This window comes from Hemitrygon akajei, chromosome 1, assembly GCF_048418815.1.
Source record: "Hemitrygon akajei chromosome 1, sHemAka1.3, whole genome shotgun sequence".
NCBI lineage: Eukaryota > Metazoa > Chordata > Chondrichthyes > Myliobatiformes > Dasyatidae > Hemitrygon > Hemitrygon akajei.
In genome coordinates, this window is record NC_133124.1 from 40,636,662 (window position 1) to 40,654,860 (window position 18,199).

At 37.4% G+C, this 18,199-nt stretch overlaps 1 protein-coding gene across 5 annotated transcripts in view; it reads right to left on the reverse strand.

Moving 5' to 3' along the window:
• chd7 (chromodomain helicase DNA binding protein 7) overlaps positions 1 to 18,199 on the reverse strand; it is a 228,198-nt gene that overhangs the window by 47,183 nt on the left and 162,816 nt on the right. For all 5 annotated transcript variants that reach the window (XM_073041862.1, XM_073041857.1, XM_073041872.1 and 2 more), the window contains exons 15-22: positions 16,764 to 17,019; positions 10,631 to 10,841; positions 8,170 to 8,365; positions 7,886 to 8,053; positions 7,597 to 7,776; positions 7,345 to 7,455; positions 7,053 to 7,255; positions 2,743 to 2,942 (exon numbers count right to left, since the gene is read on the reverse strand). In XM_073041862.1, the coding sequence (XP_072897963.1) occupies positions 2,743 to 2,942; positions 7,053 to 7,255; positions 7,345 to 7,455; positions 7,597 to 7,776; positions 7,886 to 8,053; positions 8,170 to 8,365; positions 10,631 to 10,841; positions 16,764 to 17,019 (1,525 nt within the window). The remainder of the gene's footprint in view (positions 1 to 2,742; positions 2,943 to 7,052; positions 7,256 to 7,344; positions 7,456 to 7,596; positions 7,777 to 7,885; positions 8,054 to 8,169; positions 8,366 to 10,630; positions 10,842 to 16,763; positions 17,020 to 18,199) is intronic.

Sequence of the window (18,199 nt, forward strand, 5' to 3'; positions counted from 1 at the left end):
ACACAAAGCAGAATAACAATGTAAATCATGGAACAAGATCACTTTAAACACAGCAGTGATGTAAGGGCTTCCATAAATATGAATTTTTGTGACATGGCAGGAAAATCCTAAGAATTTTATTATACTTAGATGAATGATGTAATATTAAAACTAGCATGCTGGCATTTAACAAACGTACAATAACTTAATTGATATTCATTGTTAATTAATCAAAACATATTGTCCTTTTATGGTTAAAATAACCTTTTTTTTTGTTATTGAAATGAGACTTTACCTATTATGTCCAAATCTTCACTAAAAATATAGTGCCTGATTTGGACACCTCAACCTCCCTCATCATGCTGTTTGTTTACAAAAAATAAAAAAATTTCAACAAGCTCAGTACAGGTGGCCCCCGCTTTTCGAACGTTTGATTTACGACAACTCGCTGTTATGAAAGACTTACATTAGTAACTATTTTCGCTAACCAAAGAGGATTTTCACTTTTACGAAATAAAGACGCCCGCTTTATACGTGTGTTTACCCCGACAAAGACTACAATGACTGTGAAGCCTTGTGCGGGCAGTTGTTTGTGCTTGCATGTACACGCGTATACGTGTACGTGAGTACGCATGTGTGTATGTATGGGTGTACGTGCTGATTTTTTTTTCTCCAAATCGATTTTGGTCGCTGCCTTCCCGAGTTTGATAAGTGAAACTACACCGTACCCACAATATTTCTACTTTATATAGGGTGTAAATTTATCATATCATTCCTGCTTTTACTATATGTTTGTGTTATTTGCTTTGATTTGGTAGGTTATTTTTTTAGTGTCTGGGAACGTTCAAAAATTTTTCCCATATAAATTAATGCTAATTGCTTCTTTGCTTTATAACATTTCGGATTACAAACTGTTTCATAGGAACGCTCTAACTTCGGATTGCGGGGGAAACCTGTATACTTTTCATAAAAGGTGGGTTTTGCACTAAAATTATTAGATTTTTAAGTAATTACTAACAGTAATTATTTTTTCTCTAGCAATATGACTTGATAAAGCGTCCTTGTTATACAGCAATCAGAAATATAGTTGTATAAAACTTATAGTAAGAAATTTCATAAGTTGCCTGAGTGCCAATGGTTACATGCATGATAGCCTCATTCCACAAATACCTAACCTCATTGCTTCTTTCATCTGCCCTTCACCTCTTCCACCTATCACAACACAGCTTCTTCTTCACCTCCCCTATCTTCTCTCTCATCTGGTCTCATATATTCACCTGATACAGCTTTCTGGATATGGAATTTCATGATTTATTAATGACTCCAAGCTTTGGACCACATAATTGCAGAAGTTTTTTTACACATCCATCTATCACCTAATAACTCTAACCAGTCTGTTTGATCTTTCACAACAGTTCCATTTGACAGATTAACTGGATTTAAACCAGAACTGTTAATCTATTTTGTACCTCTTCCTGTGCACTTACATCCTTTCTGTAATAGACCTGAATTCTAAAATATGAACTGAGGGGTCATTTACTATGGATTAGACAAAGACAAATTGGAATATTTACTGATACATTGAGAGAGTTGTAACCATGCAGTAGCAGACGGATTGAATATCCATACCCTTAGATCATTACACGTTCATTAAACACTGGTCTCTCTTAAGAGAGTAAAAATTAAATGTTGAGCAAGTTTTGCTCATCTTGTCAGATGGTGCCTGGAGGACTGAATTCAGTTTCAGTTTCACTGAAGCACAGGAATTTATGAGAATGCTGTGATGACTTGACTGTCTGAGTTATGAAGGTTGGGAAGGTCAGTACTTTTTGCCCTTCATGATTTTATACACCTTTATATGGTTGCCTCTCAGTCTCCTACGCTTCAAGGAATAAACAGGGTAAAAGCACACAGCCTTTCTCCAAGGGGAGCCAATCAAAAACTAGATGGCAGCTGTTGAAGGCAGGAGGGACAAGATTTATTTTACAAGGGACCTGAGGGGCAAATTTTCAAGCTGCTGGGGGAAGTAATCAAGGCAGGTACAATAACAACAGTGTACGGATAGGAAAGGGTTAGAGGGACATGACCAAATGCATGCAAATAGAATTAGCTTAAGACAGGCATCTCGGTTGACATGGACAAGTTAGGCCACAGGGGCTGTGCCTGTGCAGTATTATGCTATGATTCATTTTTGGGCATCAAAGATATTGTATAGATTTATCATAATTGTGTCAGGACTTAAATGACTAAATTCTGAGGTCAGGGTGCAAAAGTTTGGTAGCATTCTCAAGTCAATAAAATTGATTGATCTTATCTGGATTTCAAATAGATAAATGGCTTTGATTTTTCTGGTGAGAATTCAGTACAGAGATCATAACCATAAAATTAATGTATGGTTATTAGCAGCTAAATAACTAAGCATTTTATTCTTCTGTACGGAATTTGGTGAAAACCTCACTGAAGCACTTCACCCAATCAATTGTGAAAGCCACATCAACAGAAATTTAAAATTAGAATCAACAGCTTTAAGAGTATCGAGGGGTGTAAATCAAAGGAGTAGAGATGTATCAGTAATTGTTTAATTATCTGATTAATCAGCTCAAGGGGTAAATGTCATGGCCCCTATACCTCTTTTTATTATTACAGCTGAAATTTATGAAACATTCTCTTCTGGTTCTTAACTAAAATTTACTTATTTAACTTCTTGGCATTCACAAATGTTCCCTGGAAGCTCAAGATCTGATCAAAGTAATTTAAAAATACCCGAGTGGTTTTGCAGCGCTCGAGTCTGTCCATCCTCAGTAGGAGTAATCAGATCCCATATAAATCCTTTGATCTTCTCATCTCCTCTGTAATGGTTCAAGCAGTACACAAGGATAGTGCGGCAGATGGTCTCCACATCATGTTCTGTCAACTGCCGTTTAAAACGACCATGTGATAGTATGTCACTCCATCGGCCCCAACTGTGGGGGAAAAATAATAATTACATTTAGTCATGCACACTTCGTACAGTACAACTTTGATACGGTAGGTATCAAGGGGACCAGAGAAGAGGTGGACCAATTGAGAAGAAAAATGAAGGGTTTGGGAAAGTAGGAGCACTGCAAGTGGGTAGACTATGCATCCAGATCAGTAAGTTTTGGTGGCAGAGGTGATGGTAGTGATTTTGAGGAAAAAGGGCGCTGGAGTGAGCAAAAGGAAGCAGTGAATGAGAACATAGCTGGAGCAAAGGAAAGTGGGACAGGGATAGCAGCTACAGCAGAGAGTGGGCAAGGAAGTGGCAGTGAAAAAATTCAGGGCAAAAGAGAGCAAACAGAAAGCAAATGAGGAAGATTTGAAACTAGGTGCACTGACCAAGCAAATGTAACAGCCAATTTATGCACAAGATCCCATAAATCCCAGCATACACAGATCAACTTCTGCCTTCAACTGCCATCTTGGGATCTTGTCTCCATTTACATCTTACTGAGTTTTGATTTAATAATTCGAAATCTCTCACAGTGCAATGGTTTTTGCCTTTCAAAACGACTACACTCTTGAAGCTACTTTGAAGCTTTCCACTAACCACAAAATTTGTTACTATGTTTATTTCTGTTCCTCCATGGTTGCAGTTTTTGATACCTTGCTCTCAAGCTTTTTTAAAGCATAGAACAGTACAACACAGTACAGGGTTTTCAGCCTGTTACACTGACCTTCTATCCTATTCTAAGATCAATCTAACCGTTCCCTCCTAGACAACCCTCCATTTTTTTGATTATCCTTGTGCCTGTCTTAAATGCCTGTAATGTATCTGCCTCTACCAGCAACTGTAGTAGGTGTTCCATGCACTCACCACTGTGTTAAAAAAATATTGCCTTTGACATTCCCACTACACATTCCTCCAATCAGCTTAAAATTGTACCCCTTTATTAGTCATGTTGCATTGGGGAGGGGGGAGAGAGAAGAATGTCTCAGCCCAACCACTTGATCTATGCCTCTTATTTTGAGCACCTCTATCAAGTCATCTCTCAACCTCTTTTATACCAAAGAGAAAAAAGTCTAGTTTGCTCAACATATCTTCATAAGACGTGTTCTCTCACACAGGAAACATCCTCTCTGAAGTGTCCACATCCTTCCCATAACATCACTACCAGAACTGAACACAATACTCCAAGCCATAAACACAAGAGAGAACGCTGACGCTAGAAATTCAGAGCAACACACAAATTGCTGGAGGAACTCAGCAATTCAGGCAGGATCTATGGAAATTAATAAACATTAGACATTTTGGGCTAAGACACTACATTCAGCTCAATACTTCGTGTGGTCTAACCAAGGCTTTATAGAGCTGCATGGATATTGAACTCAATCCCCTGACCAACACACCATGCACCTTAACAACTCCATGAAATTGTGCAGCAACCCTGAGTACATTTCCAATTTATGCTCCCAAGTTCTTGCCTATTACATCATTATTCATTCTCTCCCAAATAAATACTTTTCTATACCCATTTACCTATCCCTGTCAAAAGCTAAGAGACAGCACAACCTGATGCCTTCCAATCATGCAGAGACTTCAACCAGGATGACAAGCTTCTGACAAACTACCACCAACATGTCACATCAACAACCAAAGAAGCCAACACATTCGATCACAGTTACACCACCAAGAATGTTTACAGTGCCATCCCAAGCCCACATTTTGGTATATCTGATCACCTGGCTATGTTTTTACCCCCACCATATAGGCAGAGACCGAGGACTGGAGTAGTATTGGTGAGAACTGTGAAGGTATGGTCAACAGAGACAAAGGAACATCTGAATCAGTGGACTGGACCGTATTCAGGGATTTATCTTTGCATCTTAATCAATCTGCCACAGCTATCACTAACTTTGTCAAATGTAAGTGGGTGAGTGTGAGCCAGGTACTGAAAACCTGTGCCGACCGACTGGAGTGCCACCTTCAATCTCGCCCTGCTGTAATGGGAGGCTCCAGCCTGCTTCAAAAGGGCAGTAATCATACTGAGTCTCAACTAATATTGACTAGTGACAATCAGATCTTTCATAATGAGTTCTGCTGAAACATTTACTGTACTCTTTTCCTTAGATGCTGCCCGGCCTGCTGAGTTCCTCCAGCATTTTGTGTGTGTTGCTTGGATTTCCAGCATCTGCAGATTTTCTCTTGTTTATCATAATGAATTCCTTCTTTGGTTGTAGTTGGAATTGACTCTTGCTTGATTATTGCTCAGTATTCAATACCATCATCCCCTTGATATTATTTGCCAAGCTTTTAAACCTGGAAATCTGAACCTCCTGCAAATGGATCCTCGACTTCCTCAATGAAGTCACGGCTAGCATGGATCAGTGATAAGAACTCTTCCTCAGAGACACTCAACACAGGTGCACCTCAAGAATATATGCTTAGCCCACTGCTGTACTCTCTCTCCTCATAATTGCAGTGCTAAGCACAGCTCAAGCACCATCTCTGCCCTATTGTGGAGTCATGGCCACTGATTCATAAAATAAGAATAAATAAATTTCTGTGTGGGATAGAGTAGGTAAATGGTATGATTTTGCTGAATAACTGAGTGGCTTAAAGAGCTACTACTACAATATTTTATTTAGCTTCAAATCTAGCCAATCTTTCTTGATTTCTCTTTTCATAGATTAAATCTGATCCCTGAAATATATCCAGTAAATTCATCTTACACAAAATACAAGACCTATGAATTCTCTATGAATAGTACCCCAAATAGTAATGATATTATATCCAATAAGGATTCCATTACCTTTGAAGTCCAATTCCTTTACAGTAAAGATCACCATATAATTTGCCTGCTTATCTGCTTGGTGTACTTGCATGTTCATCATGCAAATAATTATAATGAACAATAAACCTGCATATTATGCATAAACCTCCCTCTGCATATTATTTACCTTTTCTTTCTTTGAGGGAGAAAAATACTCACGTTCACCTTACAATTAAGTTATGCCTGTAACTGCTAGAGTGTTTCCATATTAACAAATGCAAGGTCAGGAATTCCACAGGAAAGTGGAAGTTCTGAACTTTTGTTCGGCTGACCTTTGACCCAGAGACAACAGTATTCTTCTGGTGGACTCCTCATGAAACCAAGGGAGGAAGTCTAAACTTTCAGAGATTTCCCAGCCTTAGGCAAAAATATCTTCCTGTACAATCTGTGCAAGTCCAGCAGGCCGATCATTTCAATTGGAAGGAATGTCAGTGCACAGTAGCTCAAATACAGGAAAATCCCATTTTTATTTAAACTGTCTTAAAATGTGGTCTAGTATTTATCCATGTTGTACTTTGGGCTTTTGCAGAAAACGCTTCCCCTTGATCACAGGCTGAAGTAAAACTGGTACACTTCTCTATAAGTTAACCAAATTATGGCTTTCAGTAGATATGCAATCAAACAAAGACAGAAGGTTCAAACAAACTGCTGAGTGGAAGATCACAGTGAAAATTTTTTGGCACCTTTTAAAAGAGCATTTCTGGCTGCATTAGGCACAGAGCCATACTTGCTGAAACTGACTGCTGTACAAGTTGTCTTCTCTATAGTCCTGAAGTTAACAGTGATACTTCTTCTCAGTCATTACTGTCCAATTCATGCAGATCAGCTCATTCTTTATGGCTAATGATTATAATGGGAACATGATATTATGCTTGCAGAAGATAAAATAAAAACCTCAGCAATCAGTTTGTTTACTTCCTGGTAAATTGCTAAGGATCAGTATTCAAAACTGATTTATTTCACATTCCCTCCTTGGTGGTGCCATGTTCTTGGACTCTTACCACTACCTCTCCATTATTCTGTTATTGTCACTTTAGCATTTCTTTTTGCACTACTTCAATTACACTGCAATTTCTGCACCCAATATAAGCTTGTCATTGTATTATTGGTGTATTGATTATTATAATATACACTGTTTACCCTGTGAACTTCCATGCAATCAAGGACTTTCATTGCATCCTGGTGTATATAAATATAAGCTGACAGCCCTCTAAGAAAACCATCCAGGGAGAGGACATAATTTACAAATTGGGAGTTCTCACTTCAATGCATTCTGTAACTCACCCATATACCAACAGGTTCTTCTCCACTCTAAAACACTCAGTCCTTGGATAACCATGGGACCTGTCCTGTGGTCTACGAGGCTTCCCAGTTTTTTCTTCAGACTCGCTTTCCAAATCGGAAAATTCCATTAGTTCATCTTCCTTGATAGCATTGTAGTGTCTTGTTTGCTTTCTTACTCTTGGCGTATCAATCACCAAATTGTTCTACAACAGGAAACAGCACACATGAGCCAAAATATATCAATCAGCTTTTTGTTTTTAAAGTATGATACACAAGACTCAATGTTGCTTACCCTTCCATTTATTGCATCAATATCCAGTTCCGCTTTCTTTGCCCACTTTTGCCAAAAGTTAGGATCGTCAAGGGAAATATCTGTTCTATTCCCTGAAGCCACAAAGCTAGCCTGAATAAAACAAAATCATATTGTTATGAAGATTCTACACAATTTACTTCACAGCAACTTTATTTAGTATCTTGATCTTTGAACGTTTTTTGATATGCTTCTAACACATCTCCAGATTTATTCTTGGTTAACTATATTTACCTTGGCAAAAGTAGACCCTTTTCCTTCAGACTCTATAGTAATTGTATGAGTACGTCTTAAAAGAATCTGGTCAATATCTTCCTCACAGAATTTTGACCCTTCATCTTCTTCATCCATCAGGGCACCATATGCTCCTTTCCTCAGAAGATCCTCAATTTCCTTTTTGGAGAGTTGCTGCATCTGCGTATTTTAAATTTTAAATAGTGCTCTTAATATTCAAGCTACTTACAAATCCAATTGCTTGAGAAATTTAGTTTGAAACAGTGAAACATTATACAAAAATGCATACCCCATTAGCACTATTTTCTCGTCCACTCATTGATTGTAGAACAGCTTTGTCCAATCCAAGCTTAAGACTGGCTTTATCAAACATCTCTCTTTCATAAGAATTCCTTGTTATTAATCTATATACTTTCACTGCTTTACTTTGCCCAATTCTGTGACAGCGGGCTTGAGCCTGGTTGGAATGGAACATTTTTTAGTAGACAATGTCAATCTATCTTCAGGATATAGCATCTTGCTAAAACATAATTGAATACATCAGACAAATGGAAATCTGCAAACAATTCTCACCTGGAGATCATTTTGTGGGTTCCAGTCAGAATCAAAGATGATGCAGGTGTCAGCAGCAGTAAGGTTAATCCCTAAACCTCCAGCACGAGTGCAGAGCAGGAAAACAAAACGATCCGAGTCAGGTTTTGAGAAACGATCTATTGCTGCCTGTCGAAGATTCCCCCTCACACGACCATCAATGCGCTCATACAGGTGTCTGGAAAGTAATTTTTGGATTAAAAATTAACATTCAGCTAATATACTGTATCAAAGTTCAAAAGCCGCTACTTGCCAGATTTTGTTAATATTTCTGGTGCACGTAGAAGCTCCCCCTCCCCCATCACCCCCTCCTAGCTTTGGCAATTTGGAATGGGCAAGGCAGGCTGTTCTTCCCAAGAATGGAAAAAAAATTCAAAACTTTCCATAAAAGGAGAAATTTTAAATGCTCTGATCATTAGATTTTGAACACAACAATGTCTTTGTATACTCAAATTCAACTACAACACATCATTGGTGTTGCCTTAATATAGTATTGTAAACATTTAAGAAACTTCTCGATAGAGAACATTTTCAATTTTTACTTCTATTTTAACTGTCAACATTTTTTTTAAGAATAAGCCCTTGATATGCATCACCAAGTTTGCCACTTATCTGTCTGAATTTGAGGGGAGTATTTCACCTGATTTACACATGAAAGATTTCCATAGTGGTATGTAAGAATTGCCTGCATTATGAACCTTGAGCTATCACAACTGTAAAGGACAGACTAAAAATGGACAAAGGTCTCCTCATCTCCAACATTTTTATAGGGACATGGAGTGTATAAATTGTCATAGTTTTACCATCTTTAATAATACATCAATTGAAGGCCAAAACAGTTAGCATTGTTGACGCCTACTACTTGAAAAGTCTTGATACATCTTGTTCTATTCAATAGGAGCTCCTGTTATACTTTTAATAGCAGCTTACATTAACTTCTACCAAAATATCACTTCTTAGTATGTCTTGAGTAAATGCAAAGCCACAGTGAGGATGATCAGTTAATTCTCTTGTCAATTAATGGAAAACAGAACTACAGATGCTGGAATTTGACGCAAAAACAAATAATGGAACAACTCAGCTGGTTGAGCAGCGCCTTTGGAAAGAGGGAGTTCTGAAGAGGGGTCATTATCACTAAACATTCACTGGTTTCTCTTTATACAGATGCAATTTACTGTTTGTTCCTGCATTTGTTTTTTTGTCCTTAAATATCAAGATTGACGAATGCAAGAAATCTGTAATAATTTTCCATTCTTTGCTTTCTTTTACAAAATGTAACCACATTTTTTGTTTCCTCAGGTTTTAAAAAGAGTATTTTGAGCAAACTTACCATGGTTCTTGAGATACTTTGGTCTGAGTTTTATCTGCACACCACTTTAACACTTTTTGGCTACAATAAATTAGTCAATAAATACTTCTATTTTTAAAAAAATGGGTACAGGGAAGTGCAAAATGCATGCCGGGGCAATAACATATTTGAGTTTTTATTGTATTTTACACCTCATTTTGCAATCAACTATAAAATGTACATCCCCCTAAAGCAAAAAGTAAACATATTCCAAACTGGAAACAATGCTTGTACCAGCCTAAAGCAGACCTTCTCACCATGCAGTCCTTCAACACAGCAAAGACAAAACTGTAAAAATCACAAAGGAGCACAGCTGATGCAACTTTATTATGTACCAATGTTGAAATATTAGTTTTGTGACTTTTTCACCTCTGCAGTCCTGCTAACTTGATTTAAAAAAACTACTTTTTTTTTGTCCTGGACCATCTTAACAGTTCATCATAGTCTTTTCCATATGCTTTTCACTATCGATAATCTTATATTAAACCTGTACTTTTATCTGAGAAACTACAAATACAAGTTGTTTTGCATACTTTAAGCATCCATCAGTTAATTTCATGCAATTCTTAGTGGTTTCCTGTTTTGCAACCAAGAAAAACTATTAATTTGCCCACAATATCATAAGGCAACTTTAAGAACATTGAAGTTTAAATAGGGCACAATGAGAATTATTTTTGTTTCATTTGCCTTTTATGCTGTATGATAAAAGTTTAGTGATGTATTTCAACAGCATACTGTACATTGTCAGATTTAAAGGAACTCAAATTATTACTGTGGATGTAGGGATTGGAAATTAAGCTAATGAATATCCAATCTCATACGGGAAAAATAAATAACATTAAAGCTTCAAATCTATTCCCCAATTCAAACGCTGGACTTGTTCAGTTACAAAATTAGCAAGCAGTCATGAAAAGGCACGCTAACTTCTTAAAGTAGCACTGAAAGGTACTAAGTTTATTACTTGATATTTTTTACTTCAACAGCACAGATCCGATATTGTGCTTCTCTAAATTAACAACGTATTAAAATTTTAGTTTTTGGACCAACTCACAGGCATCAATTAATAATTTTCATTTAGAACACCACTAGTCTCACCTTCTCTGAATGAGGTAGTCCTCAAGAATATCCAAGCAGCGCACCATCTGGGAAAATATAAGCACCTTGTGGCCACCAGCCTTCAGTTTTGGCAGCAACTTGTCAATCAGCACTAGCTTACCAGCAGCTTGAATCATAGCTTGAAGCTGAAAATCTGGTGCATCAGGATTATGAGTTTCTTTAAATTCTTCCAAAATCTTCTCTTCAGCACCTATGTAAACCAAATATGAGAAAACAAAACCAGAATTATATTAGAACAAACAAGTTATCAGAAGCCAAAACCTTGAGACAAATTTACAAAAGCAACAATCTATATAATTAGTTCCTGTAGTACATCCCCTCATTCATAATACATTCATTAGGAGGAATTAAGTGGAGTAAAAATTCAATATATATTTAATAACTTTTCACATATGGGGGAAAAATGAATGCCAGTGCTGTCAGCAAAGAAGAAATTGCCAAGCAAAAATCTGACTCGAAAGGCACTTAATGCAAGTTACCCATTTAATTCAACTCCAGCTATTAAACCAAAAAAGCCCAAGTCCAAGTTGTTTTAGTGCTATTGAATGATGTAACAATTTTATATGCTACTTACAGGCTACTACACTTTTGCTAAATCAAGTCAATTAAGATCACTCAGCAGAAAAGGATTCTTAATTATTAGTAGACAATAAAATAATTTAAATAGAATGCTGGTCAATAAGCAGTAAACCACATAATCACTATAAGTTGGCAGAGCATCTAAACTTTACAAAACTGACTTCTTTACTAAACCAATTGAAACCCACTTTTCATTTATTGGGTAAACCTACTGAAAATTTCTGGAGTATATAAGTGAGCTCTTTAAGCACAGCTTTTGCTCTGAAGAAACTAAATCTAAAATTTCATGCTACTTACACCAATTTTTCCTGGTGGTTTATTTGACTTCACTGTCAATTTCATACAACATAAATCAATATTGCTAATTCAAAATAGTAAAATTTCAAATGGCAAATTGTTATTCTTGAGTTCTTTTGACAGTTTTATGGGACCACTGAAGGCTTTGTTGAAAAGATGAGGTTTGAGAAGGATTTAGAGTGGAAATGAAGATAAATTCAAGAGGTTAGAAGGGCTCTTTCAACAGTGAAATAGCATTGACATTAAAGCCAATTCAAAATATCAACTTGAAGCTTTCAAGAACATCTGTAACTTTTAAAAGCTATTGTGCTCATTTTAACTGCTGCTGGGACCTGCTGCCACAAAACGGCTTGCCACGGCTTTTGGCACTCTGCCTTACAGACGATATGGTTGGTCCCAAATAAAATTACAATGGAACTATTTTGTTGTGGTCTAATCTCAACCTATTTCTGGCAGTGACTCTGTTTTCACTCTTATCCCCCTTTTTCAAATTAAAAAATGGCTAGGAGGGAGGAAGTACTAAAGGCATCAGTGCTCAAATTCCCTCATGAATACATTTAAACACAATTAACAAAGCCTAACCCTAAAATACAGACCTGTCACAATATTGTCATAGTGTCATTCAGTACAGAAACTAGCCCTTCAGCTCAACTTGTCCACGCTGATCAAGATGCCCATCTCGGATAGTCCCATTTACCAGCAATTGATATGTATCCTCTAATCTTTTCAGTCCATGTAATTGTGCAAATGCCTTTTAAAAGCTGTTACTGTACTTGCCATAACCACATCTCTGGCAGCTCACTGCATATGTACATCACTCTCTGTGTGAAAGTGTTGCCATCCAGGTTCCTATTATTTTTTTCTGCTCTCACCTTGAACCAATGTTCTCTAGTTCTTGATTCCCCAATCCTGGGAAAAAACTCTGGATTTTGTGTTCCTCATGATTTTACGTACCTCTAAATACTTCACAGTCTCCTATGCTTCATGGAATAAATTCCCAGCCTGCCAAGCCTGCCCTTGAGTTCAGGGAACATCCTCAAATATTTTATTTACTTTTTTCAGCTTTATAGCATCGTTCCTATAACATTGTGACCAAAACTAAGAACAATGAACAATACTCCAGGTGTGACCTTACCAATATCTTGTACAGCTGCAAAATAACATCTCACTTTCGATACTCAATACCCTGACCAATAAAGGCCAGCATGCCAAAAGCCCTTTTCATCATTATACGTTGCTTTATCTGTCTTGAAAAATTGCAAAGAACACCAAAACTACAACAATATTCAGGGAATGAGGCATTGCATAGTGCACAAACTTCACCACCCACCGGCCCCAATTACCTACCCAGTTTAATAAAACTAATAAGATCTGATGACACCTATTTACTAAAGGAAAGTAAATTCTCTTGCATCAACATCCCAAAAAAAATCCAATCATTCTGAGTATATGCAAATTCTCTGCCACCATTACCCCCTTAATAATGGACCCTCAAAGCAGCCTGTGGGATTTCAAAATTAATTTGTTGTGAAGTCCTTTAAACAGAAGTTTCAAATTTAATTTCTTTCCATCTTAAAATTCAGCAGAGAAAGAATACATATAAAAGTATGCATGTTCAAAGTAGATTTATTATCAAGTACATACATGTCACCATATACAACCCTGAGACTTATTCTCTTGTGAGCATACTCATAAATCTAACGACCATAATAGAATCAATGAAAGACCACAGCCAAAAGGACAAACAACTAATGTGGAAAAGACAAGAAACTGTGCAAATACAAAAGAGAAAATAAATAAGCAATAAATAGAGAATACAAGATGACGAGTTCTTGAAAGCAAGTTGATAGGTTATGGGACAGTTCAGTGATGAGCAAGTGAAGTTTAATGAAGCTATGTCCACTGGTTCAAGAGCCTGATGGCTGGGGGGTACCATTTCCAAAAACTTTAGATTTTGGTTTTCTGTGAATACAATTTTCCTCTCCACATAGATTAATACTGCAAAAGTACGCAGGTCCAGCTTATAAATTAAGACACGAGTTTAACTTACTTACAGGTGGAATATACATTGTAACCTTTAGAAATAGTGAAAACCATCCTTTGAATTTAGTTCTTTTAGGAGCTACAGGTGGCCCCCAATTTTCGAACGTTCACTTTATGACATCTTGCTGTTACGGAAGACCTACATTAGTTACCCATTTTCACTAACAGAAGGCGTTCTCACTGTTACGATAAAAGGCAGCGCGTGCCCCGAGCAGCCAAGCTCCTCCCCCGGAACTGCATTCTAGCCGCCAATGCTTAAACACGTGCCTGTGAGCATCTGTGCTTTATGTCCATTTATTTTGTGCATCCATTAGCAAGATGAGTTCTCAGGTATCGGAAAAGCCTAAAAGAGCTCGTAAGGGTGTTACACTTAGCGTAAAACTTGACATAATTAAGCGTTTCGATCGTGGTGAACGAAGTAAGGAAATAGTGAGTTTGGCTAAGGAAGCTGGGTTTGTGGAAGTTGACGAAGATGATGTCGAAGAGGTTTTGGCATCCCATGACCAAGAACTGACAGATGAAGAGCTGATGCAATTGCAAGAGGAAAGGGTAACAATCGAAACCAAATGCAGTAGCGAATGGCCCGAAAGTGAAGTCGTCCAGGAACTGAACGTGAAGCAATTGCGTGAGATTTTTGCTGCGATTGACAACGCTGCAATGATTGCAGAAAAGTATGACTTTAATTTTGAAAGGATACGTAGGTTTAGAGCATATTTGCAGGATGGTTTGAGTGCTTACAAAGAACTGTATGATAGAAAAATGCACGAGGCTAGGCAGTCAAGCATACTGTCGTTTTTCAAGCCTTCCACATCAGCCACAGCAGATGATGAACTTCGACCTTCAACATCGAGGCAGGCAGACATAGAAGGTGACCTGCCTGCCCTGATGGAAACACATGACGATGAGATGACACCCCAGTCTCCTCTACCTCTCACCACCCCAGCCTCTAACGACTCAGCCTAACACATCATCATCAGTGTGTTCACTGTCTTCCTGATTCTGGTAAGTGTAACTACATTGTACATACATTATTTCTCCTTTATATAGGCTGTGTATTTTTGTGTTATTTGGTATGATTTGGCAGCTTCATAGCTTAAAGGTTATTGGACAGAGTGCTTCTGTTGAAAGTGCGTGTGTGAGATTTTCGCTACGCTAGACAGCGCTGCAATGATTGCAGAAAAGTATTTCTACTTTGTATAGGCTGTGTATTTATCATATCATTCCTGCTTTTACTATATGTTACTGTTATTTTAGGTTTTATATGTTATTTGGCATGATTTGGTAGGTTATTTTTTGGGCCTACGAACACTCACAAATTTTTCCCATATATATATATATATAAATGGTAATTGTTTCTTCACTTAATGACATTCTGGCTTATGAACCATTCCATAGGAACGCTCTACCTTTCGATAGTGGGGGAAACCTGTATATTAATATACAGTATACCCATATGTAAAAATATTAAAAAATTTCTACCCATGAAAGGCTCCAAATAGCAGAATATGTTTTAATCCAGCACGGATGCTTGGATGCAGTGGACTTGACGCACTCTTGCTCTTCTGAACTGGAAAATCTAATGTGCACCATTGAATGCATCTACATGGAGCACTGCTGCAGAAAAGCAGCATCAATCATCAGTGACCCCTATTATCCAGGCCATGCTCTCTTCTTGCTTCTGCCATCCAGAAGGTACAGAAGCCTCAAGATCCACATCTCCAGGTTCAGAAAAAGTTAATACCCCTTAACCATCAAGCTCTTAAACTAGAGGGGATAACTTCACTCGCTCCATCACTGAACTGTTCCCACAACCTTTGGACTCTTCATCTCATGTTCCAGATATTTATTGCTTACTTTTTATTTTTATTACTTTTTTTCTTTGTATTTGCAGTTTGTTATCTTTTGCACATTGGTCATTTGACCGCCTTGTTAGGTACAGTCTTTCACTGGTCATTGATTCTATTGTGTTTCTTGTATTTAATGTGAATGCCTGCAAGAAAATGAATCTCAGGGTCGTATATGGTGACATATGCACTTTGATAATAAATTTACTTTGAACCTGATGCAGTAAAATTTCCCAGTAATCAGGGATCCTCAGACATTTGACAGTGTCAAACTAGACTTTCCATTCCACTGGATGCTATTCTTATTAATACCCCAACACTTGCAGATCACTTTTTTAAAACCTGTTACAGAATAGTATATTAAAAATTCCACTGAACCCAGTGAGTTCAAAAGGAGTAGGAAACATTCAGCACCTCTATTTCCTCAGAAGACTAAGGAAATGACCCTATGACCCTCACCAATTTTGTACTGATGCACCACTGAAAACATCCTGTCTGGATGCATTATAATTTGGTATCACAACTGCTCTGCCCAAGACTGTTGTGAATGAATCTCAGTCCTTCATTAAAATCAACCTTCCTTCCATTGATTATATCTACACTTCCAGCTGGCTCAAGACATCAGTCAACATATTATACAAGGACCCCTCTCACCAGGATCATCATCTCCTTTCCCCTTCCCATCAGGCAAAAAATACAAACGCTTGAGAACACATTGCACCAGGCTCAACGACTGCTTCGATACTGCTGTTTTAAAACTCTTGAGCAGGGTTTTCTCCAGGTGCTCCAGTTTCCTCCCACATTCCAAAGACTTAACAGTTAGTAGATTAATAGGTCAATGTGAATTGTCCCATGAATAGGCTTAGGTTAAATTGGGGTTTACTGGGCTATGCAGATCGAGGGGCTGGTAAGAGCCAATTCCTGCTATAACTCAATAAATAAAGATGAACTTTCCATGTCTGGCCACTCTGTCATGGCCTTTACACTTTGTCTACTTGCACTGCACTTTCCCTGTAACTGTTAGAATACATTTTGCATTCTTTTCTTCTCTCTTTTGTAATGTAAATGAATAATCTGCCTGGACGGTATACACACAGAAGCTTTTTCTGTATTTCAGTATATGTGACAATAACTATAAGCTTGATTTTTTGGCTGTAGCCACACATCTCACTTGCATTCTGCATCCCCGGTTCTAGACTGACGAGAAAGACAGGTACTGAACAGCTGGGATTTCCAAATAATCAGACGCCACATCACTGGAATTTTACTGTATGTTTAGTGTCATTTAAAGAGCTGATGTACCAGAGGTATAAAATTGCTCATAGAATGGTCAGTAAAAAGGAGCTTACCATTAATTAGGTATGGATGATTACAACATTTTCTCAATTCCATCATGGTATTCAGAAGGTTCGGCACATTAGTTTGACCGGCTCCTTTAGAGAGAAAAGCGAAGTTTCTCTCCAAAATAGCTCGGTAATATTTCTTTTGAATGTTGGTCAATTCTACTTCAATTATGGTTTCTTCTTTTGGAGCCAAATTTTTCTCCACATCTTCCTTCAAGCGTCTTAACATCATAGGTTTCAGAATAGCTTGGAGTTTTTGCACCTGTAATAATTATTCAAAAAAAAAATTCAGAATACCACTTAACAGCATCTGAGGGAAATACACGAAGACAAATTACAGAATGCTGGAAGAACTAGGCAAGTAAACCAGCACTTCAGGAAGCAAAAGGAGCAAATCAGCTTTCTGTTTCGAGACCCTGCACCAGGACTTGCAGTTATTATGTAAGCATTTCAAAGTTGATTTCTGGAGACCAAAACCTTTCGCCTCCTTAGATGCTGCTTAGTTCTTCCAGCATCATTTATTGCTCTGGAAAAAACAAAATAAACATACTTGAAGATAACAAAAATGCTCTGATCTGACTTCATTGCTTGAGTAGTAAAGGAAATTCGAAGAATTTGGATAGACAAGAACCGACAATGGGTTATAGATTACATTTCTTCAATTTATCCCGCACCTAATTTCTAAAAAGCCATACACCATAGATATTACTAAATAAATGCTCCAAATACCATGTTGTTTGTAGAAATACTGTATTGTGATGATCTTATAATAATTTAGTGACTATTGCAGATACTTCTATATGAAATATTAAGTCATATACTCCAGCATTTAGCATTGTCCTGAAGGAATTAAAACTTATAGGTAGAACCTTCACATAGATTTAAAACTACCTTGGGGCTCATTTTCTGTTACCATTAAATCACTACTTGTTTGCATCCACTGGGCAACACTACCTGCAAAACTAGCTCTGCCTCCCAATGTGGCAGAGTGCAGCAGGGAGGCTTTTTCAAAGAATACAGTATTGACAATAGTTGAAGGCTCAGAACTGCAAAAGGCCCCCCCCCCCCCCCGTTGCTGAGTGCTTAAGAACCTCTGACTTTCAAAAATACAGAATTACTAAAACGTCATGCTCAATGGCTAAGCGATGTTATGTCATGCTTAAATTTAGAGAAGATTCATTGTTCAATTTCTAAATCAAGACTAGACTTTCTAACATTGTGGGTACCTTTTTTGAATTACTTTCAAAATCTTTGATTTGTTATCAAGTGCAGATGTTGGCTAATAATATGTTTTACTATATAATAAGGATATTTTCCCCCTTTTTTCTTTCTTTACCAAACAGCTTTTCTTGGTAGTGGGTTTAGATTTTTTTTTGAATAATAAAATTATTACTTTTCAATAGTACGATTCAGTTTAATTTATATGAATATAGGGTAATGAG